This window comes from Conger conger, chromosome 10 (assembly GCF_963514075.1).
Source record: "Conger conger chromosome 10, fConCon1.1, whole genome shotgun sequence".
NCBI classification, from domain to species: domain Eukaryota; kingdom Metazoa; phylum Chordata; class Actinopteri; order Anguilliformes; family Congridae; genus Conger; species Conger conger.
The window spans coordinates 22,107,437-22,128,511 of NC_083769.1; the positions used below are offsets into that span (position 1 = coordinate 22,107,437).

General features: G+C 44.2%; 2 protein-coding genes across 2 annotated transcripts in view; both read left to right on the plus strand.

Annotated features, from left to right (window-relative positions):
- LOC133138434 (inactive dipeptidyl peptidase 10) overlaps window positions 1–16,389 on the plus strand; it is a 41,019-nt gene extending 24,630 nt beyond the window's left edge. The window contains exons 7-25 of the mRNA XM_061257195.1: window positions 660–741; window positions 881–1,001; window positions 1,312–1,466; window positions 1,886–1,983; window positions 2,398–2,521; window positions 2,729–2,770; window positions 3,184–3,288; window positions 4,233–4,324; window positions 5,122–5,169; window positions 7,778–7,896; window positions 8,030–8,077; window positions 9,183–9,281; window positions 10,122–10,188; window positions 10,800–10,994; window positions 11,689–11,743; window positions 12,644–12,743; window positions 13,014–13,072; window positions 14,117–14,189; window positions 14,523–16,389. Of these exons, the coding sequence (XP_061113179.1) occupies window positions 660–741; window positions 881–1,001; window positions 1,312–1,466; window positions 1,886–1,983; window positions 2,398–2,521; window positions 2,729–2,770; window positions 3,184–3,288; window positions 4,233–4,324; window positions 5,122–5,169; window positions 7,778–7,896; window positions 8,030–8,077; window positions 9,183–9,281; window positions 10,122–10,188; window positions 10,800–10,994; window positions 11,689–11,743; window positions 12,644–12,743; window positions 13,014–13,072; window positions 14,117–14,189; window positions 14,523–14,737 (1,897 nt within the window). The 3' untranslated portion in view covers window positions 14,738–16,389. The remainder of the gene's footprint in view (window positions 1–659; window positions 742–880; window positions 1,002–1,311; window positions 1,467–1,885; window positions 1,984–2,397; window positions 2,522–2,728; window positions 2,771–3,183; window positions 3,289–4,232; window positions 4,325–5,121; window positions 5,170–7,777; window positions 7,897–8,029; window positions 8,078–9,182; window positions 9,282–10,121; window positions 10,189–10,799; window positions 10,995–11,688; window positions 11,744–12,643; window positions 12,744–13,013; window positions 13,073–14,116; window positions 14,190–14,522) is intronic.
- A 1,589-nt stretch (window positions 16,390–17,978) lies between these two features.
- Window positions 17,979–21,075, plus strand: part of cs (citrate synthase) — a 17,480-nt gene continuing 14,383 nt past the window's right edge. Inside the window, exon 1 of the mRNA XM_061257193.1 lies at window positions 17,979–18,167. Coding sequence (XP_061113177.1) covers window positions 18,117–18,167 — 51 coding nt within the window. The 5' untranslated portion in view covers window positions 17,979–18,116. The remainder of the gene's footprint in view (window positions 18,168–21,075) is intronic.

Genomic DNA, 21,075 nt, shown 5'->3' on the forward strand with positions numbered 1-21,075 from the left:
TAGAGTTACTGTAGAGGAGGGGCCTGTAGGCCAGCTGCCCTCTCGGCTGGAGGCTCAGGTTTGTAGTTTCGCGTTTGATGTATGGCTGGGCTGACAGTGTTTGCTTTCGGGGTGGAGTTTTTTGTGTTTTACCCAGAACTCAGTCCAGAGTCAGGAGCTCCCGTTGCTTGTGCTCATTCATTAGGATTCGCGTCATCTGTTTGTTGATGGAAGGCCTTGTTCCGGAGAATGTGAGCGGGTGGCTGCAACTGCCTGAGATCCCACCCCACTGCCTGACGGCAGGTCCCCGCAAGTGACTGCGATCAGTGACCCAGTTTTTTGAGAATGTCTTGGGACAGGATAGTCTGTTTGCTTGTTTTGTTTTGTTTTTTTAATCTGTCCCAAAGATGTTTCTCTGTGCATGGTATGCCCACATTTTCTTTTCAGTTTGCATTTGCATCCTGTGTTTTTGGGGGAAATGTTCTCAAGGTACTTTACAGGTATGGATGAACTGTGAAGCCCTGCTTCAAAATCTCCTTTTAACTGATTTAATATCTCTTTATGCCTCCTTTAAAGATCCTAATGTACTGAGAGTGTGTGTATGTGTGTGTTTGTGTGTCTGTGTGTGTGTGTGTGTGTGTGTGTGTGTGTGTGTGTGAATGTGTGTGTTCATGTTCCAGAGATTTATCTGCTCTCAAGCCACCTGAGATGGAAGCTGCTGTTTTGCAGTATGCTGCCTGGGGACCCCAAGGGAACCAACTAGTAAGACTGCACTTACTTACAACTGTACTGTGCTCAACTCTCTAACTGTACTGTAATTTCCTCTATAACTCCACCATACTCTCCTCTATAACTGCACCATAATCCCCTCTCCTCACAAGCAGTTATCTGTGTGTTTCAGGCCTTTGTCTATGATAACAACATTTACTACCAGTCTGAGGTGTCAAGCGGGCCCCTTCGACTCACATCCTCTGGCAGGCAGGGCCTGGTTGTCAACGGAGTGACTGACTGGATCTATGGCGGTAGGAAAGGTTTTGGGGATCTGTCGATTCTCAATCGATATACATCTCATTCTAGTTTCTCTCAGAGTGGCTAATTATGTGTGCCTCTTTGTTCAGATCAATACAGTGGTATTTATGAAATATTTTATGTAATTGGCTTAATGAGAAGGTTATATAAAAGGTTTGCTTCTACTTGCACTTCTTGTTTTATATCTTCTTCTGAGAATAAGCTGGTATGCAAAAAAAAAAAAAAGCATTTATAGAATCTTGGTGAAACTTTATTTTTGCACCCTCTGTTCCTTTTTGAATCCCAACTGGCTGAAAATGACAGAGGAGGTGCTGCAAACATACCCCGCCCACTGGTGGTCCAAGGATGGAGCTCGGTTGGCTTACCTCACCATCAACAATTCAGCCACACCCTTTATGGAGATACCTCACTTCCTGGGCGGGGGTTATCCTGCCAATATGTTCTACCCGTATCCGAAGGTGAGCTATGATGTGAGAGAAGCAGGGTAGAACTTTTTCTGACCGGCTTTGAACTCTCGATTTAAGGCAGAAGATTTAAGTTAATTGCATGACTGTTTTTGATGATCATCACTTGATCTATGCAGCATGGCTTTGATTTTGGATCATTTGGGGCCAAAGTGAAACTCAGCTACTTCATAAATATGACATTAGTTTTTAGTTCTTCAAAATTAGGTTATCTTCTGGATGAAAAAGGCTGCCATTACTGGAATTCAAGCCTCAGCTTTAAACAGAGCAGGTTGTAATAAAAGCTGGGGCTAGCTGCATTTCTTTAAAACCAAGTTCCCTAAGAGTGTTGGCCGGTGTGATGCATTAATAGGGGTTTTACAAAAATGAAGGACAAAGGCAAGTCGCAGCCTGACGCATCATTCCTCCTATAGGCTGGTGCCAACATTCCCTCAGTGGGGCTCTTTGTCGTCAATCTCTATGGCCCTGCCCACACCTTGGAGATGATTCCTCCAGACTCATTCAGGACCAGGTAACCCCCCCCCTCCCTCCCCAATGCAAACCAAAATATATGACTCTTCTGTACCCCTCCAGTAGCGCTTCCCAAAATCTTACTTCGAGCTAAACCACATATTTTATTTAATCTTTTCACTGAAGTGCTGCGACAGCATCCAGTAAGTTATTTCCCCAGAGACGGAGGAACCCCTGCATATCTCATAAGATAAGAGCTGGGTGACATTTAAAATAGTGTGAATTGATTTATTTTTTCATTCTAGAAATCTCTATGCTTGAGGCGCAGAGTAAGTAGTACACAAAATTATTTTAATACATGGAGTAAAAAACGCATATAAACACACACACATTAGGGCCATTACGCTATGTTAGCTACAGTATATAAACCTTCTCATGAACCAGCGGTCTACTCTGTCCCTCTGATTTTGCACAGGAACTACTACATCGCCATGGTGAATTGGATCAGCAGCACACGGCTCGCTGTGCGCTGGCTGAACAGGCCTCAGAACCAATCAGTGCTCTCCGTGTGTGAGGCCACGACCGGGGCGTGCTCAGAGGTGAGAGGTCAAAGGTCAAATGTCAATCCTTGGTGGCCCTGTTCAATATGTGCCCGACGTCCGATATGATCGTTAATGAGTCTGTTGGGGGAATAGAGCTCAGAAAGGTTAGATTGTGATGCATGCATGTGTGTCAGGCGAGGTAGTAGTGGAGTTTTTTTGTGACAGTCATGTATATACTTTCACAACCTTTCACTGCTGTCCCAGAAACACAAAATGGCCGTGGACGTTTGGCAGGACCAGAGGCAGGTAATTATTATTCTCCCATTTCTCCACCCCACCCCACTCCACAAAGAACACTATTCCAGCACCTCTGAATGTACTGTCACTGAGTCATTCTGAGATACAAACATTTTCACAGAAATACTGAATTTTGTGACAAATGGTCAATCAGCAGTTGACAGAAGACATTTTTTCAATTTTGTGCTGGGATAATCTGCTTCATTGTGCAATTTAGACCCACTGATTGTATACTTTGTTCTTTTTAAATTACAGCCTGTGGTCATATTTTGAATCATATTTGCTCACTTCATCTTTTATCCCTAAGCTGTCTTGTCCTACTTTAAGTGATTTAGATCAAGGTTTATCCCAGCAAAATGAAAGTATTGATTGCTGGCATTGATTATGCTGGTGCTGAACGCATTTCATTTTCTTTCCAACAGGAGGCGCCATTGTTTTCTGGAGACGGGTCTGTGTTCTACATGACTCTCCCCGCCAAGCAAGGCGCTCGCGGCGAGTTCCGCCACATCGCTGCTCTACCTGTTCAGGTCAGCCAGGAGACAATAATGCCTGTGTGTGTGTGTGAGTGTGTGTGTGTTGTGAGTGTGTGAGTGTGTGTGTGAGTGTGTGTGTGTGTGTGTGTGTGTGTGTGTGTGTGTGTGTGTGTGAGTGTGTGTGTGTGTGTGTGTGTGTGTGTGTGTCTGTGTGTGTGTGTGTGTGTGTGTGTGTGTGTGAAAGTGTGTGTGTGTGACCACAGACTGTGTGTGTGTGTGTGTGTGAGTGTGTGTGTGTGTGTGAGTGTGTGTGTGTGTGTGTGTGTGTGTGTGTGAGTGTGTGTGTGTGTGTGTCTGTGTGTGTGTGTGTGTGTGTGTGTGTGTGAAAGTGTGTGTGTGTGACCACAGACTGTGTGTGTGTGTGTGTGTGTGTGAGTGTGTGTGTGTGTGTGTTTGTGTTTGTGTGAGTGTGTGTGTCTGTGTGTGTGTGTGGGTGTGTGTGTGTTGTGAGTGTGTGAGTGTGAGTGTGTGTGTGAGTGTGTGTGTGTGTGTGTGAGTGACCACAGACTGTGTGTATGTGTGTGTGTGTGTGTGTGTGTGTGTGTGTGAGAGAGAGAGAGTGTGTGTGTGTGTGTGTGTGTGCCATTCTGGGATGATTTACGGGCTGACAGGGAAACTTATCTCTGCTCAATGGCAATGACTGCACAAATTCCAGCTTTGCTAACATCATAGTGCAGCTGCGCCAATATCTCTGTCACTTCTCTTTTCAGTCAAATAGTACAGCTTTGATGATGCAATGTATTATTTTATCCATCAATAATTGTATTGTGATATCCCTCAAAGGGCCTGCTTGATGCAATTTATGGTACTTAATGGCGTTGGAGGGTAACCAAGAAAGGATATTAAAGTGTTCTAGCAACACCAAAGATATAACCTTTCTGCTTCTTTTTTATTCCTCTTTAAACCTTCACTTTGTTTTTCCCCCCTTTTTGGAGCAGCCTGCCGTTCCCTCGGTCCCCCCTCGCTTCCTGACGTCAGGAAACTGGGACGTCACATCTTTATGCGCCTTGGACGAGGAAATGGGTAAAATGTACGAGAGGGCCCAACGTCTGGCTGAGTGCCGATTAGCGCACGCTGCTAATAACAGCAGTGTCATCACAACATACCGCAGACACCACAGCACAGATTAGCCACAGAGCTGTGTGAACGGCTCCAAAGCAGACCTGAGTGTCAGGATGCAAAATGTTCATGCACATATGGCAGCACGTAGTTGCTTTTGGTGTGCGGAGACAACTGATAGTGAGTAATAAAAACTGTATTTAAATCACTAATGATATAGGGGTACCTAATTCCCAGTATGACAACAATTTCATTGAAAATATTTCTATATACTGTATATCTTGAGGTAGGAAACGATTACCGCAATGTTGCTGCCGAATGTGTAGATCAGGGGCTGCTTTTATGAAGCACTATGACACATTCCAGAGTTTCTGTTCACAAGTTCATCATGCAGGCCTTGTTACTGCCAGTGACCTGAAAGAAGGCCAATAGAGAGGGACCAAACAGTGTTACCATGTCAACACATTCCCTTCAAATTAGGAGGGTTATCTCCAAAGAAGTGTGTCGGAAAGTTCCAGTCAGATCCAATTCAGCAGCTTGCATAGAGTAAAATCCCCAAAGTTCCAAAACTCTGAAGCTTTTGAATTCTGTAAGCCTGTAAGTTATAAGCGCATGAGCTTACAAGATGATCCTTTTTCATTCTCGGCAACTGATTTATCTACACAGTCTGTTCTGTGCCCCTGGTCATGAACGTCATAATGCATAGTTTTTCAGTTTTTGTGTGGAATGAATGCGAGGAGGCTTCTCTGCCCTTTCTGCTGTCTATAGATATTTCCTGAGCACAGAAGAGTCCAGGCAGAGCAGACATTTATACAGGTAAGACTGTAGCTTCACCATACCTCAGGCATTTATTACATTATTAACGACTTTATCAGTTCCACTTCTCTTCCTGCATTATTTACTGCTTTTTCAATAGTGTAATATAAGTGTCCATATATTTCACATTTCAGAAAGAATTTTGGATGCTTTTTAGAGCAGTTTTGCTCTTATCATCAAAATTCAGGTAGTTTAGAATGTGGAACTGCTTGTTATTCATAAAGATTCAATAATTGATGAGTCAAAGTAAATCAGCACTTAGATCAGCGGACTGACTGTAACGAAATGTTGAATACAACAACATCAACATTTTTACTGCAAGTCGCAATAATGCACCCATTCCCTGCCTCTTGTGAAAGGTGCCCACTTATTGTTCCACAAGTTTATTTGTTTTGGAGCTATGAGACATTAAAGTCCCAGTACAGTGATTTCTTTTGCGAGGGAATATTGTGTTGAGATTGGAAACAAACATGTCTATGAGTTTTTATTGCTCAATACACAAGATATAGGCCCAGAAACCATCTGCAAAATGGCCTTAAGTGTTTCTGTGCTTAGAAGCACAGTTTTCAGATACAGAAACACGTCCTTATGGTTATATTCATGAATATTGATAGTGTGGGTGGTTAGTAGGTGCCACGTTTGATGTTTCCAATGTGCATATTTTTCTGCTGGCACAAACAGAAGTGACAGATATATCCCAGGAAAAAAAAAGCGTCGCTCCAAATCCAGGAAATTCCTTCCAATACTTCTATTTATGTAGTCTATTGGCTCGTTGAACAGTGGGGGCTGACACTATAATGTTATTGCCTTGCTCACATGACTGTTTATGTACTTAGCATTAACATGGAAATGTAAACACACACCACCCACATACATGCGAATACACATGCACACACACACATGCACACATGCACACACACTCACAAATTCACACAAGCATGCGCACACGCATTCACAGCCACACACCCCGACAAACACCTAAGCTCTCTCTCTCTCTCTCTCTCTCTCTCACACACACACACACACACACACACACACACACACACACACACACACACAATTTCTTCACCTCTCTGCTGTGTAATGTGTGAAAAAGGGAAAACGCCGTTGTTGGCTAGGGAGATTTAACGGACGGGCTGAGGACTCCGCTCCACTGATGAAACATAAAGTCATCAGGAGCTCACTTTACACATCACCAGCAGCGCCTAGCAGTGCGCGCGGAGTGACTGCTGCTGCACAACGGAGCTTTTCCCTCCGAGCGAGACGCAGCCAGACGGTCACCTCACTCACTTAGCACAGACAGCTCCAACAGCGTGACTCATTGCAGCGTAAAAACCATGCTGACGTACGCTCCTCATTAATGCTGGAGACCTCACTGAGATCTATTCAGCCTCACATTACTCTGCCCGGGAGCCGGCTGTACTGTATGTATGCGCTGTCACCCAGGAAGCTATGCCAAACTCGTAACTTTTTCTGTCTTTTTTTAAATGTACATCCCTAAAATAAATGTAAATTCCATGTCCTTGGAAAAGCACCAGTATGATTGGAATAATGAATTTAATCTGGGCAGTGCTGGCTCTGAGATGCAGAGAGAGAAAATGACCTTTGTTAGCTGTTGTTGGCCGGCTCGGGTAGTTTCGCAGAAATAAGTGGTCTAATTCATACATGGGCCATCCGTCTGATTCCTCTTAAATGCAATGTTGTTGTACTTTGTACTTTGTATTAATCATTTTATTTTTACAATAACAGCAGTAAAAACAAACGCAAAAGCTCACATTCGTCCATTAGTCATTCATTATTAACTAACACAATGTGAACTCCATTATAATTAGAAAAAATGCAGCGTCTTGTAGGAAGAGCGTGTTACCCACTCTCGGCAGAAATACTCTGGTTATGCGCCCTTTTACTGTGTAGTCCTCTTCCCCACTCTGAGGCTTTTCCACTGCTCAGCTGTACCTGCAAGAAGGAGGCAAAGAAACGTAGCGCCTGTCAGTCACAGATCGACTCGGAGGCTGACAGAATGATCCGAGCCAGTTGCTCGCACTGCAACAGTACTGCGCTGCCGGAGGGCGAAAGGCCCACAAACCAGTTATAGGAGCTCTCCAGCGGTTACTTTCTGGGCTGCACTCTGCGTGACTGCCAGGGGAGTCGTTTCCAAAGCAGACTGCAACCGTGAAGAATCCTAAATGAGTCTGAATTGCGTCGAGCACATCGTGGGGTGGGGAAGTGGGGGGTTGGGGAGGGCCATGAAGGGTGGTCTTTTCTCATTAAAAGCTGGTAGGTACGAGACAATATGAGCGTGATTCTTCATTTGACAATGAAATATTTATTTCTTGTTGTCATCGAATTCGATCTAGATATTATTTTGCTCAGCATATTTCTGAACGCAGCTCCAAACTTTATAAGCAGCGTTTACTTCATATGGTTTCTTTCATATCTTTAACCCCAGCCCAATTTCAACCAACTCATTTAAGCATTTCAGTAACACCAGCATTCAGTGAATCTCTGAATTCCAGATTCTGGAACTGCATAAATTGTGCTTTCTTCTTTTTAAATTTTTCACATCACTCACGCGAGTTTTCGCTCTCCGTCTCGATCTCTTTCATAGTGTGGATGTCGGGGGTGTGTTCCTGAGACAATGTCTGACCTGCAGTCTGATTGAGGGGTGCAGCTTTTTTGAGGTTCAGTTCAGCCCAAACCAAACTCAGTTCATCCTCCATTGTTTAGGTGAGGTCTCAGTGCCTGTTTATTTTTGAACTTTTAACAGAGACATAATTAAGTAATTAACTGTTTGATCTTGTAGTTCTCAAGTAATATTCATGTGGTCTCAATGCAGTGTCATTTGTTTTTGTTACTGCAGGCCCTGGGATCCCTAAGGTTACCGTTCACAGGACAAATGATCCGTACAGTGAGTAGCGGAATTAAATGCAGTAGATCGGGATCAGGTAAACCGGGAGCAACGCATTAATATGATGCGGTTCCTATAGTGACCACTAGAGGGTAGTGTTCGCATACCCACAAATGCCTTGCTCTAGGGATTGCACTCAGATTTTAATATAATCCATTTCATCCTTATTTCGCCATAGAATTTTGCTGGACAAACTCCAGGAATGAAGTTTGACACCCCTGTATAAAACAATAACAGCAGCACTATTGGCCTCAAGGGTACATTGTCCTGGAGGACCTGTCTGTGTGCTGGTTTTTGTTCCAACCAATTACCTTGGGTTTAGTTTTCTGACAGCTCTATAAACTACACTGGTCCACTGCTGTACTAGAGCACAGTAAACTCCTTAGGATGTGCTTGTAGCCTGCGGCTGTTGCAATAAATACCAGATCTAGATATGACTTAGCTAATTGAATAATTAAGAGCAGAAGTTGCAACCAAATCCTGAAACAGATCAGCCCTTGTTGAGCAACCCTGGTATATACTGTCGGCCAGTGCTACTCAACTCCACGTCCTGCGGGTCACAGTGTCTGTAGGTATTTGCTCCTACTGTGTGCTGTTCCACCTGATTTCACTCATTATGTCACCTGCTTGGTTCAGATAATAAGCTCAATAATGAAATCAGGTGGTGCAGCTCAGGGTAGGAGCAAATACCTGCAGATATTACAGCCCGCAGGAGGTGGACTTGAGTAGCGCTGCGTTAGGTCTCATTCTCTGCCGGTTTCAAGTAATTCATTTAAGTTAATATTGGCCAAAGAGCCCACACACCCTTCTGAAGGCTTCTGCAATTAAAAAGTCAAATCCAGGTTCTGTCTGAAATTGCATTTTTTCCATCACTTTAATGTTTGTGATTGTAATCCTTATATCCTTCTTGCCTAGTTCTGCTTGATGACATTATGAATCTCAAAATGGGCCCAGTCAATTATGGGCCTAGTTAATTATATTTACTTGTTTTGAACCAATTTTAAAGACCTTTCCACAGCAAAACAATAACTTCACATCAGTAAGACTGGGGGTGGGTGGGCTCTTGAATCCTCACTGTCCAATCACAGTGTTTTGTCCTGACCAGGATACGTGGTGCTGGAGGATAATTGGCATCTGTCTCAGGCCCTGGAGGGAAAGCGGGTGCCAGAGACACAGTTCCACACCCTCTCAGACGTGGACTTCGGTAAGTGTGTGCAATCGCGCTGTTCTGTTTGGCAGTCATTTATAATAACAATAATCATTTGATTTCTCACTGATGCTTTTATCCAAAGCAACTTACACTTGATGGGACTGAGTAGGGGACAATCCTCCCTGGAGCAATGCAGGGTTAAGGGCCTTGCTCAAGGGCCCAACAGCTGTCGGGATCTTATTGGGGCTAGACCGGGGCTTGAACCACCAACTCTCCAGGTCCCAGTGATGTACCTCAGCCACTAGGCTACAGGCTGCTTCCATATGGGTGTGCTGGGCCACAGTGTGTCGATGGAGCACATGCTCACACAAATCTCCATCTGTGGGTAGGCTGTGGCATGATGAAGTACTGGGACCCAGCAGGCAGCGCTGCGTGGAGTGGCGTTTTATGAGTCTGTGTGCTTATTTTGCAAAGGCTGGATATGCACTGTGAGTGAATCACGACTTGGTTATAGGTTAGCGCACGCAGTGAAGTATCGCTGTGGAAGCATTGCATAAGAAAAGCAGCCATTTTATGCCACGTTTGCTTTGTCTTGCTTCCTGCTGGAGCAATCTTCCAGGTGTGTGTGTGTGTGTGTGTGTGTGTGCATATGTGCATATAAGGGTGTGTGAGGACAGGGATTCCAGCGCCTTGCTTTGTTTTTCTACCATGGCCCACAGGAGCTATCTTCCAGGTGTGTGTGCGCGTGCATATAAGTGTGTGTGAGGCCCGGGAATTTGGGATACAGTGCCTGGGGCACACCTCTCAGGGCCCTGCTGAGATTCTGGGATAATGAGAGCAGCTCTGAGCTGCCAGGCTCCTTATGGAACATAAAGCTCTGCTTCCGGCTTTCAGATCTTCACCTGAAGATGGCGCTACCCCCAGGGTACGAGAGCAACCTCCACCCACTCCTCCTCATTGTGTAAGGCCACCCAGCCAGCACCCGCCCACCACACACCACACACCAATGCCAGTGCCTACCGGTTAGTGAACTGCCCTGAGGACCAGAAGTCTCAGGGCACTGCACCATCGAATAGTAAAAAGCTGTTGGGACCCTAGCCATTGTCCAAGCTTCATGAACACACTGCCCAGGCCCATCTAGAGAGGCATTTCTAGTGTTCATTGCAAGATGGAAGTCATCCAATGTTTGGGAGTAAAATTTCAAAGTGAGCTATATCAGCGGGGACCTTCCTCTCCAGAGGTAGTGTACTTATATGAACTCGTATTATGAACCTGCATCTTTCTCTCTCAAATGTAAAGGCAGGTATTGTAATTTTGTTTGTGAGATTTAAGTTTGTGCTTTTCTAATGTTCCCACTATTTAACAAAACACGAAAGGTTCACACAATATCTAAGAGTTCACTGCCATAAAATAACAATGAGCCATTTTACCTCTACGCAACAACGATCTTCGGCATTCTATTTCACAGTTTGTCGGTTGAAACCATCCTCTGAGCCAACCCCCTTTCTCCCTCCTTCTCTTCATCTCTCGGTCTCTCATGGCTCATTTCTTTCTTCCCTGTTTCCCTCACAGAGACGGTGTGCCAGGCAGCCAGGCGGTGACAGAGGAGTTCTCACTGGGCTGGCCGGAGGTCCTGAGCAGCACCCACGGGGTGGCGCTGGCCTGGGTGGACGGCAGGAATGGGGTCACACGGGGGCAGAAGTCCCCTGCTCTCGACCCTCGGAAACTGGGCTCCCTGGCGGTCAAGGACCAGCTGGGTGTCGTTGAGTGAGTTCCCCACAAGGGAGCGATGTGGTTTTTATTACCGCAGTTTAAATTCTGTGCTCCTGGAACACATTTTCAGTTTCAGGTCCTATTGGGCCGATAGAGTAGTTTTTAAATATTGTTCATCCTTTTTATTCCCATTTATTTAGTTATAAAAATATTTGTACAGCTCAGTAGTGTCCAGTGCTACCCCTGGTCTAGCTCATGCCCTCATAAAATAGGCCTTCTTAAGTTTTTAGAACCCAATACCCAGATTTACAGTCACTGAGCTGCTTTGAATTCTTACCACCGGGGTTTCTGTTACTTTTCACTGAAAGCTGCCACAATACAAGGTGACTTTAGTCACAACCTGTCTTTATCCTGTTCTTGGCTACTCAGGATTCTGCATAGCTGTATGGCTGCTCGTACACCCTTTTAGAAGATGCATAGCAGAGAAAGTATGTCCTTGACGGCAAACTTGTGCAAATAATAGTTTAGTCTCTTGAAACACCTGCACTAACCAAAGCAGTCATTGAGAAATGCTTACTCTTAAAAAAATATATGTACCTTTGTAGCTTTTTAGTTTAAATTCCACTTTGTAAATCCCAGTTAGGCTAGACTTGCCCCATACCTGCAAGGTCCTTTATGAGTTGGAAAGAGGGCAGACAGGCGCACAAGGACTGTTGAACTAATTGGCTGGTTATCCTGTTCTCTGCAGGTGGCTTATGCAGTTGCCTTACATAGACCACAGACGGATCGCTCTGTATGGGAAGGTACTTCTGCTTTAATGAGACTCTTAAGTGCACTGCAGCATGTGGGCTGTGTCTCCTGGACAGGGCTGGCCCCTTGCTTGGCTGCATGCAGGTCTGGTTGAGCTCAGGGCTTCTCCCTTTCTGACAGAGGGGACGTAAACGGTCTCCTGCTCCCCTTTCTGACAGAGGGAACGTAAACGGTCTCCTGCTCCCTATCCTCCCACATCCTGGGCCACTGTTGTGGAAACATGGACCACACCCTGCTGTCTGTCATACCCGCACAGGCACACGCACCCCTCACGCACCCACTATGCAATATTGTCTAACATAGCCCTCTAGATATGTGCATGCACACATACACACTTACGCACACACGGAGCTGTTATCATTAAAGTGCGGGCATGTGTGCATATGTGAGTATGTGAGTGTAGGTGTTTTGGTGTGTCTGTGTCTGTGTGTGTGTGTGTGTGGGTGTGGGTGTGGGTGTGTCACTCACACAGTCAGCCTGCTCATAAATGCAGAATATAAGGAGCCTGGCAGCTCATTAGCCCCGCCCTGAGCACTGCATCCCAAATACACTAGTCCCTGCCCTCACATACACCTATACACACATATACACACACACACACACACGCACACACATTCACATGCACACACACACACTCACTCATAGCTGTATCAGATGACTGCTAGCATTAAGGAACTACATTTTGTCATCCAAACGTATTTCCTTCATGCTTTAGAAAAACTCCCAAAGGTTATTCAGTTACCCGTTATCAGTTATCTGTCAAACCTGTCACCTTGATGTAACTGCTGTATCTTTTCTTTGTTTACAGTAAAATAAACGCATGTGAAATATACAGTATATGAATACTGTTTTCTTGTGCTACTGTTATCCTTTGGTTGCTTTATTTCCCACAGGCCTTTGGTGGCTATTTAACCCTAAAGATGCTGTCTGCTACAGACAGGCTGTTCAAGTGTGCAGCTGTGATGGCTCCCATAACAGACTTCCGGCTATATAGTGAGTCTTTGGATGGTCTTCCCCTTGGGCGGCGTGTAAATGTGGTGTAGTCTCTGTGCTGTGATTCAGCAGTGTGTAAATGTGGTGTCGTCTCTGTGCTCTGTGTTAGATGTGTGTAAATGTGGAGTAATCGCTGTGCTGTGTGTTAGATTTTTGTTAATGTGGTGTAATCGCTGTGCTGTGTGTTAGCGGTGAGTATAAATGTGGGGTAAGCTTTGTGTTGTGTGTTAGTGGTACGTAAATGTGTGGTAAGCCCTTTGCTGTGTGTAGGTGCGGCCTTTTCCGAGAGGTTCCTGGGTCTTCCTGCCAAAGAAGAGAGCTTCTATACGGTGAGGTCCCTCATGCACTGACCCTCTATTTACAAAACTGGCACAAGGCTGTCCCCACCCACTCAGAGTAACTTCACCCTCCCCACCTCTCCCTGACCTTCACCTGCTAGGATTGGGTTACGCCAACACTAGTCCTGGAGGGCCAAAGCTTCTGCTGATTTTTATAGGAACCAATTCGAACCAAATAAACTGTTCAGTGAACTGACAACTGCATAATAATTTGCTGGGATGAATCATTTTAATATACACGTTCTTTCAGAGAACCTGTGTCTCTTCTGGACTAGGATAACAAACCCCTGTGCTCAGGTATGGAATCTGGCCCAGTTTTCAGTCAGCTGAATAAAAACAGTTGAATTAATTTGCCCTTCAGTATTGACAGCTTTCCTAGTGGTGACCTTTGTTGCACAGTTGACAAATTGTCTTGGGCCAGTTGAAGATATGTACTCAAACTGAACATTTCCAAACTGAATTACCACTTTGGAAGTTGTGCTTCAATGTTGTCACCCTGTGGCATTTACTGAAAACAGGTCAATTCCCTTAGTCTGGCTATCTAATTATCTGCCAGTTTAATTGTCTAAATAAATCCCTTCCTTCACACTCAGCTGATGTGTGGTGATTGTTCTACTGAAAATGGCAGCCATGGGTGCCATTTTCCCTGTGGGTGTAAATCAAAATGTGTCCCCCAGTTTCACAGTAAAGCGTTTTGAATCCTTTGATCCAGTGATTCTCAAGTTTGGTCCTGGGGAACCTCGGTGTTTGCTGGTTTTTCTGTTCTAACCAATCTCTTGCTCAATTAAGGTTGTTGAACACATCCCACCAAACATTTTGACATTGACTAGATGTCTCATTACATTGGTCATTGAGGTCTGCCGTATATGACGTTGATTAGTGGGGCAGAAACGAAAGTTTTTTTGACATTGGTAATTCACCGAGTGCAAAACATGGCTCTATTATTGGAGGAAAGTGGTGGCGTGATGACTCGACGTCAGTCAGCCTCTGGGAGAACCTGTGTTTCTGAAAGGTGTACATTTATTGCCCCCTCAGGCAGCGTCAGTGCTAGAGGAAGTGCACAAGCTGAAAGATGAGAACTTCCTGCTTCTACATGGCACTGCTGACAGTGAGTTGTATTTTTTAAAACTCTAAAAACATTTCAGAGCTAACACACTCACCCTATCTTTGTCTTGTCCTCCTTTTAAAAAAAATTTGTTAATTAATAATTTGTGCACATACAGTAGCAGAGTGTTATTGTTAACTACAATACTCTGTAATATCATTTTAAATAAGTATCTCTAAATGGTAGGTGGAATTTCTTTGCAGTACTTATTTTGGGGGAATCCTTTCAGAAATGTCTTGAGAAGAATGTGTACAGTATTCGTTAAATGATTCCCTCCCTCCTGTTCATCCTCTCTTCTTCCCGCTCCCTCTCTTTCTCCCCGTGGTGGTGTGGCAGCGCGGGTACACTTCCAGCACAGCGCGGAGCTGCTCAGCCGCCTGGTGAAGATGGAGGCCAACTACTCCCTGCAGCTGTACCCGGACGAGGGCCACGTCCTGAGAGAGGAGAGCAGCAGGCAGCACTGCCAGCGCAGGCTCTGCCACTTCTACCAGGCCTGCCTGCAGTACTTCCCCTACGCCTCTGAGCCAGAGCCCGAGGAGGACGACTACTGAGGCCCCCCTGCGCCCGCTAACTCCCCCACGCTAACGCCTCCCCTTCCCCAAACCACCTGAGGGCCAAGAGGATGCCTATGAACCCCCCCTGCACCCGCTAACTCCCCCACGCTAATGCCTCCCCTTCCCCAAACCACCTGAGGGCCAAGAGGATGCCTATGAACCCCCCCTGCGCCCTCTAACTCCCCCACGCTAATGCCTCCCCTTCCCCAAACCACCTGAGGGCCAAGAGGATGCCTATGAACCCCCACTGAGCTCACGAACTCCCCCACGCTAATGCCTCCCCTTCCCCAAACCACCTGAGGGCCAAGAGGATGCCTACTGAACCTTCACTGGACTCAGACACTGCACCAGATCAGACTGTCCCAGTGAAGGACAAGGGAAGCGGGGGCGCTGGGCGAAAATGGAAAATTCTGCAGATGAAATTGAAGCACTCGCCACTCACGCCAGAACTTTCAGAAAGGGGGCCTCTCCCCTCTGTTGATTTTTTCTTTCTTTCCACATCTGATATCAGAGACCCAGCCAGTTTACTTTAGTGTTCTGTAGGATTCGGCCTGGAGCATTCCCATATTGGCCTGTAGTGAAACTATTTTTTGTTGCAGGGGTGTCCTGCAGGGCGTCAGATGTTTCCCTCTCTCTCCCCTTGTTCGCCTCTGGTCTCTGGTATGTGTCTGGTATGTACCTTATAAACAAGTTCTGGGGCAGCTAGTGGATGCTTGGGATTCAAGATTGCCTTTTAAAAAAGACTGCCGCTTGGATGCCTGGCTTGGGCCAGTTCAGAAAAGAACACCCTTAGGAATGCAGGGCGCTCTCTTTTCTGCCGGCTGAGAATCAGCCTATTGTGCAAAATGAATGGATACTTTTTTAAATGATTATTATGAGTATTATTTGTATTGCTGAACACATGGTTCCACCTCTTTTGCTGTATTAACAAGCAACCTCACTCCTCCTTGCATTTTCGTATTGCCAATTTGTATGTCTTATAAAGGCCAATGAGACTCTGAGCTTGTTTCTTCCCTGGAATGAAGAAAGATTTCCCCCAAAGTTTTCACTTCACTGGATTGTGAATGCGTATGTTAATACAGGTTTATTGCATGTTTGACAATATTTCTGATCTGACTTCTTTAAAAGAATTTGATTTTTTCCTCATTGAATCTTGTAACCACTCATAGTGTAATATCCCACTGAAAAAAAAAAATTCTTCTGCCTAAAGATAAAGTCATTTAATTATGTTACATTCCACTGAAACTGACAAATCAAGATACCGAGCAATAAAACAAGATATTTGAGTGCTACCGAGAGTGTACGTTGAAAGTCAGCCTCTTTTTCACTCCTTATCTTTGTCAAAAGTAAAGAAGGCTTTTATTTTCCCTTTGCCTTGCAAATGTGAAAACTCAATAACTGCAAAAATAGACTAATGTTGCACCTGCTCAATACTTCATGTTCCAGAATGCACTAGATTGTAGTTCCACACACTCCCCTCCCAGCCTGCGTCTTCTCTACCAACGCCATGAAAACGTGGTGAGGTGCATGTTGTTTGTAAATGAATGCCCTTAAGCCTTTAAGTTCAATTTGTTTTTTATTCTCCTTTAAAGAAATATGAAGATATGTGAATGTGTTTTTTAAAATAAAGTATTGTCTTCTTTGGTTTATATACATTTTGTGGATTTTTTATGCGCAATAGACTCAAAACTTAATGAAAGTGCAATTACTTAAGGAATTAGCTCATTACCTTAAACCGGTGAAATTTTATTCAGAAGTTCCCAATCAGAAATAAGAACACATTTTAATTCTCTCTCTGCATAGGTTTGGGTGGGAAGCATGTCACCCCCAATATTTTCAAATCAATGAATTGGCAGACCATCTAGTATACTCGTGAGACCTGGACTATGGGAGCTGTATGTCTCCCACAAAGTGGAGAGGAAGCCGACTGTAGCCCCTCAGCCCAGGTGAAGGGTACAGCACCGGAAGCATCCGTACTCCTCCTCTCACCATGAGCTACTTTTCACACAGAACCACAAGAGTAACAGCCGCTGTTGATTGATTGATTCCGTGTATGAAAGTTATGAGGAAAGACTTAAGATGCTTAATCTATTTAAGCTTAGTAAAAGGAATTTATATAGCGCCTTTATCCAAAGTGCTGAACAATCACATGTGTGAGGAATTGGGAAAGGGAAATAAAAAATGTTTGTTTTGTTAATATTTAAGGATTACAACAACACTTGTTTAATATAAATACTATTATGCATCAAAATATTCTTAGGATATTCTTGGGAGTTAGGGGGAGTTAGGGGGAGTTTGGCATTAAGGTCAAGCATCAGCTGGGGTGAGAGATCGCACCTCTGAGTGCCTTCACCTCCACCATTGTTAGTACAGTGCGGGTCTTTTGGCCCTATTGTTTTGAGATCATTATCTTCCAAAAAATAAAGAGGGTGAAATGTGTCCATTGCGTGTAAGACTATAAGAATCTATTGTTGTTGTATCCAATTTTAAGCAAAATGTTTCACTGTTATGTTACACGAATTCACTGTAGAAATCTGACCCCCTAATCAACCAAATCTTGTGTTGTCGATGTCTTCACTATTGGGAGAAAATAACTAGCATGAATGCATATAATCCGAACAACATTGTGCTTGCACTACATTTTCAAATGCAGGGATGGTAACATCTTTAAATTGTACAATCTTTACACGTGACCTTATCTTAACCTTCAAGTGGAAGGACATAGACAGCCAGCCTCACAAAACAACACCATATGCATACAGTTAGCATACAATATTATACAACACAGCGAGCTCCTTTACATTGTAATGCAAAAATGGTTCGACATCAGGCCATAGACTGTAGAAACATAGGACCAGACGCATACTTTTGAATATTGGTTTGCATGGTAGCGCCTGTGCTAAATAGAAAGCACATACTGCTAGTGAATTTTAATATAATGGTGTATTTGTAAATTATTTGACATTTTAACTGAAAACTATGTTGCTGTTTTAACCAAACAAATGATCTGGTTCTGCTATGAAAAAATACTACGATCAATTTTCGTGAATTCAGGCTTAATTTCAGGCAATTCCGAAGCTACTGTTTAACGTGGTCGCTTAAAACTGTCGGACCCAGCAATAGCCAATCATTTTAGAAAGTGTAGGAACTGGCAGCCAATAACTTCTTTCGGAAGGCTTTACCAGCCAATCACACATCTCGTCGCCATTACCACCTTATTAGGCCCCGTCCAATCCGAACTGCGACAACTTGCGGCCCCGAGTCTCTCTTTCAACCTTCACTCTACAGAATCAAGAGGGGCACCTTCACCAAGCTCCGCGGTGCATTGGCAGCGGCATAATAATTATAGGAAAATATAATATTCTTCAGAAACACCATGTCCCTTCTGACTGTAAGCAGGCTAGCGCCTAGGCTCCTCAATTCAAAGGTAAGAGGAGGGAAATAATGCCAACTCTCGCTGTTGTTGCAGTTGTATGAGCGAATGTATCGAGTGGCTGGCGCTAGCTAAGTACTTAGCTTGCTAGCTAGCCCTAGCGTTCTAAGTTCTTGGCTGCACTGCTAAGTTGGATATTTTAGCCCGCTGAAATGACCGTGTACATTTAATCTCCAGCCAGCGCGCTAACGAGTAAAAATCGTAGCCTATACTAATTTGGCCAATTAAAGTATGTCGCCTAGCTGAGGTTAATTAGTTGGCGTACTAACTAACTAGCTAGCTAGCTAACTTGGCTAACTGAGCTGTGAAGACCCTGTGGGGTCGCACGGTCAGGTAGCTAACGTTAGCCATCTGTACAGCTATGGTAGCCAAAAAGCCCTTAATTCATTCGATTCACGTGGCTAAACATGAACTAGCAGACAATGTATATTCAAAACGTGGGGTTCATTTGAGTAGTTTGCCTTAGCTCGCTTGCTGTTGAAATTTACACTAGTGGAGGCCTAGTTAGCTAGTAGCTAGCTAGTTCTATATTCAGTTTAAGCAGAAAGGCTGCGGACACTTCTTATTTTTGCCCTGAACGTTAGCGAACATGCAACTAACTAGCCTAGCTAACGTTAGCTATGCTTCTGTAACACTAGCTGAAGTTGTTTGACTAGCGTCTGCTTTCAAACTGTCAACTGTCATTTGCTTTAATATACCCGATGGCTATTAATTTCCCTTCTATCAATTCCGTTTCTTGGAATAATTGTTAGTTATGTAGCTAACTTAACTATCATTGACAGTTCACTGCATTAAAAAGCAATCCTTTGATGTCTAATGACTAAAGCGAAGGAATTCCAACTAGCTAACGTTAGTCGTCTTAGCTAATGACATTGGTTAGTTTCAGAGTTAACTTTTTTGCTGTTTTGCTGTTGGTTAACATTTGTTTTGTCATAAAAGCGTATAGCTTTTTGTTATGTAACCCGTGTCTTGGTAACCAATATTCAAATCCGTTAGCGGGGTAACTTCAATGGCGGCAGGCCGCAGAAGCCGCACTACTCGTTGGATTAAACTAGCCAGTGGGCTCGCTAATGAGTCATCTAAGTCATCTAGGTGCATGAAAACTGCAGTGCAGCACTGTAACCGTAATTGTTATGCTTTCGGCAGAAACGTTACTTGTTCCTGCTCGCAGCAATACATTACGCTTTTGGACGCGGTCCCTACCTCTTAACACCTTTGCTGTGGCTTTTGGATGGTTGAGTTTTAAGGCTTGTTCAATTACTGTCAAACGTGCATTGAGTGGATACCTATTTTCTGATACAGGCGGGTGTTGCATTTTACAAGTTAATTCAGTGTAGTGTACATTGACACTCTAGTCTGTTGGAAAACAATCAGGCCATTATTGTAAGGGTGTTGTAAAAATCTAAATCATTGAATGTGTAGAGGTGTTCCAGTATAAATACCAAACACGTTAGGGAGTGCCAGTCTCTTTTAAAAGCGCAATTATTATTTATAATATGTTGACTAATACTTCTGGGTAATTTATATAACAAATATGTGTCTCTTCATTGTAGTCAGTGTTTGCAGGATCAGACTCCAAAAGTGCAGTATTATAATGATTGATATTGTATCTACAAGGAGTCAATTTATTACCTTTTTGATAGGACTGCCTCCAGGTCTTCCAAATACACCCTCAGTAAGGCTGAGTTAGAATAAGACTGCTTTCCTAATCTAATTTGTTAATGTGGCTTTTGGGTAGTGCCAAGTCATACATTCTCACCTGTCCTTCTCATTGTACACAAGGTCATGGCGTTCCAGGGACGTACAATTCTAGATTTCCACGACAACAGAGGTCGCGACCTATAAGGAAGTGGACCTCCCGCTCTATTCTAATGACCTGCTGCCATGTTGTACATTGACCCCGTGGCAGTTGGCCTATTGTGAATGGCTTTTAAGAAATTACGCTGATCTATGTATTGACGATAAGTTCAAGTCATGACCGCTGAAATGATGGTATGATTGGTATGCTATTAGTAAAGGTGATATGGGGGCTCACAATCCACATGCTTCTGAAATGCAAGATGCAAGGTTATCATTTTTAGTTGTGGAGTGGAAGTGGTGCCATTGTTTTGTTCCCTCAAGGTCATATTTTGTCTGTAATATTAAACCGCAGAATAGTACAACAAACGGATCAGCGTTGGGTTGTTTTTGAAGGAGTCTGCTGAAGCAAAAGCTGGCTGGTCAGCTAATGACCAGAGAAACTTTTGAGCACAATTAGTGGAGGAGGAATTTGCTGAACTGACCATCAGCTGGTCTGCTTTTTGCATCTTCAGGTCTGTCAGGCTGTCCATTCAATCAGCTGGTGAACGGTGAACAGGTGGGGCTGTCCATTCAAGGCTAGCACACATTGCCTCTATGTGCTCAATTAACTGCCTTAGACGGTGTCTGCCGTTAAGTCTTCTGGTGCCCTGCACGCCCAAAACCGTGTGGGCTCTATTTCTGTTCGTCATGTGATCTCCGCTACTGTCTCCAGGGAGCGTCAGCGTGACCTCTGACCATGCCCCCCTGGGGATGTGTGGAGAATGCAGACAGGCTTGTCCTTTTGTCTAAAAGCTGCAGAATGCTGACAGTCCTGTAAGCAAGACTTTGGTTTTTCATCTAGAATCGCTGGCAGGAGGGGAAAGGTTTGGTTTGTCCTCATCAATCACTTGACACTCTTAGTTTTGTTTGTCCTGTGAAGGTGCATGAAAATGTATTTTTTTCAGTTTCTGGAATTATAGATGCAGTTTCAGCTTTATTATGCATGTCAATTTGGCCAAGAGTGATTTTTATGTGTAGGTTGTTTATAGTCCGTTGTCAGTTGACTGGCTATAAACAAGACTGCCTATCAGACGCATCCTACATCACACACAAAAACAATATG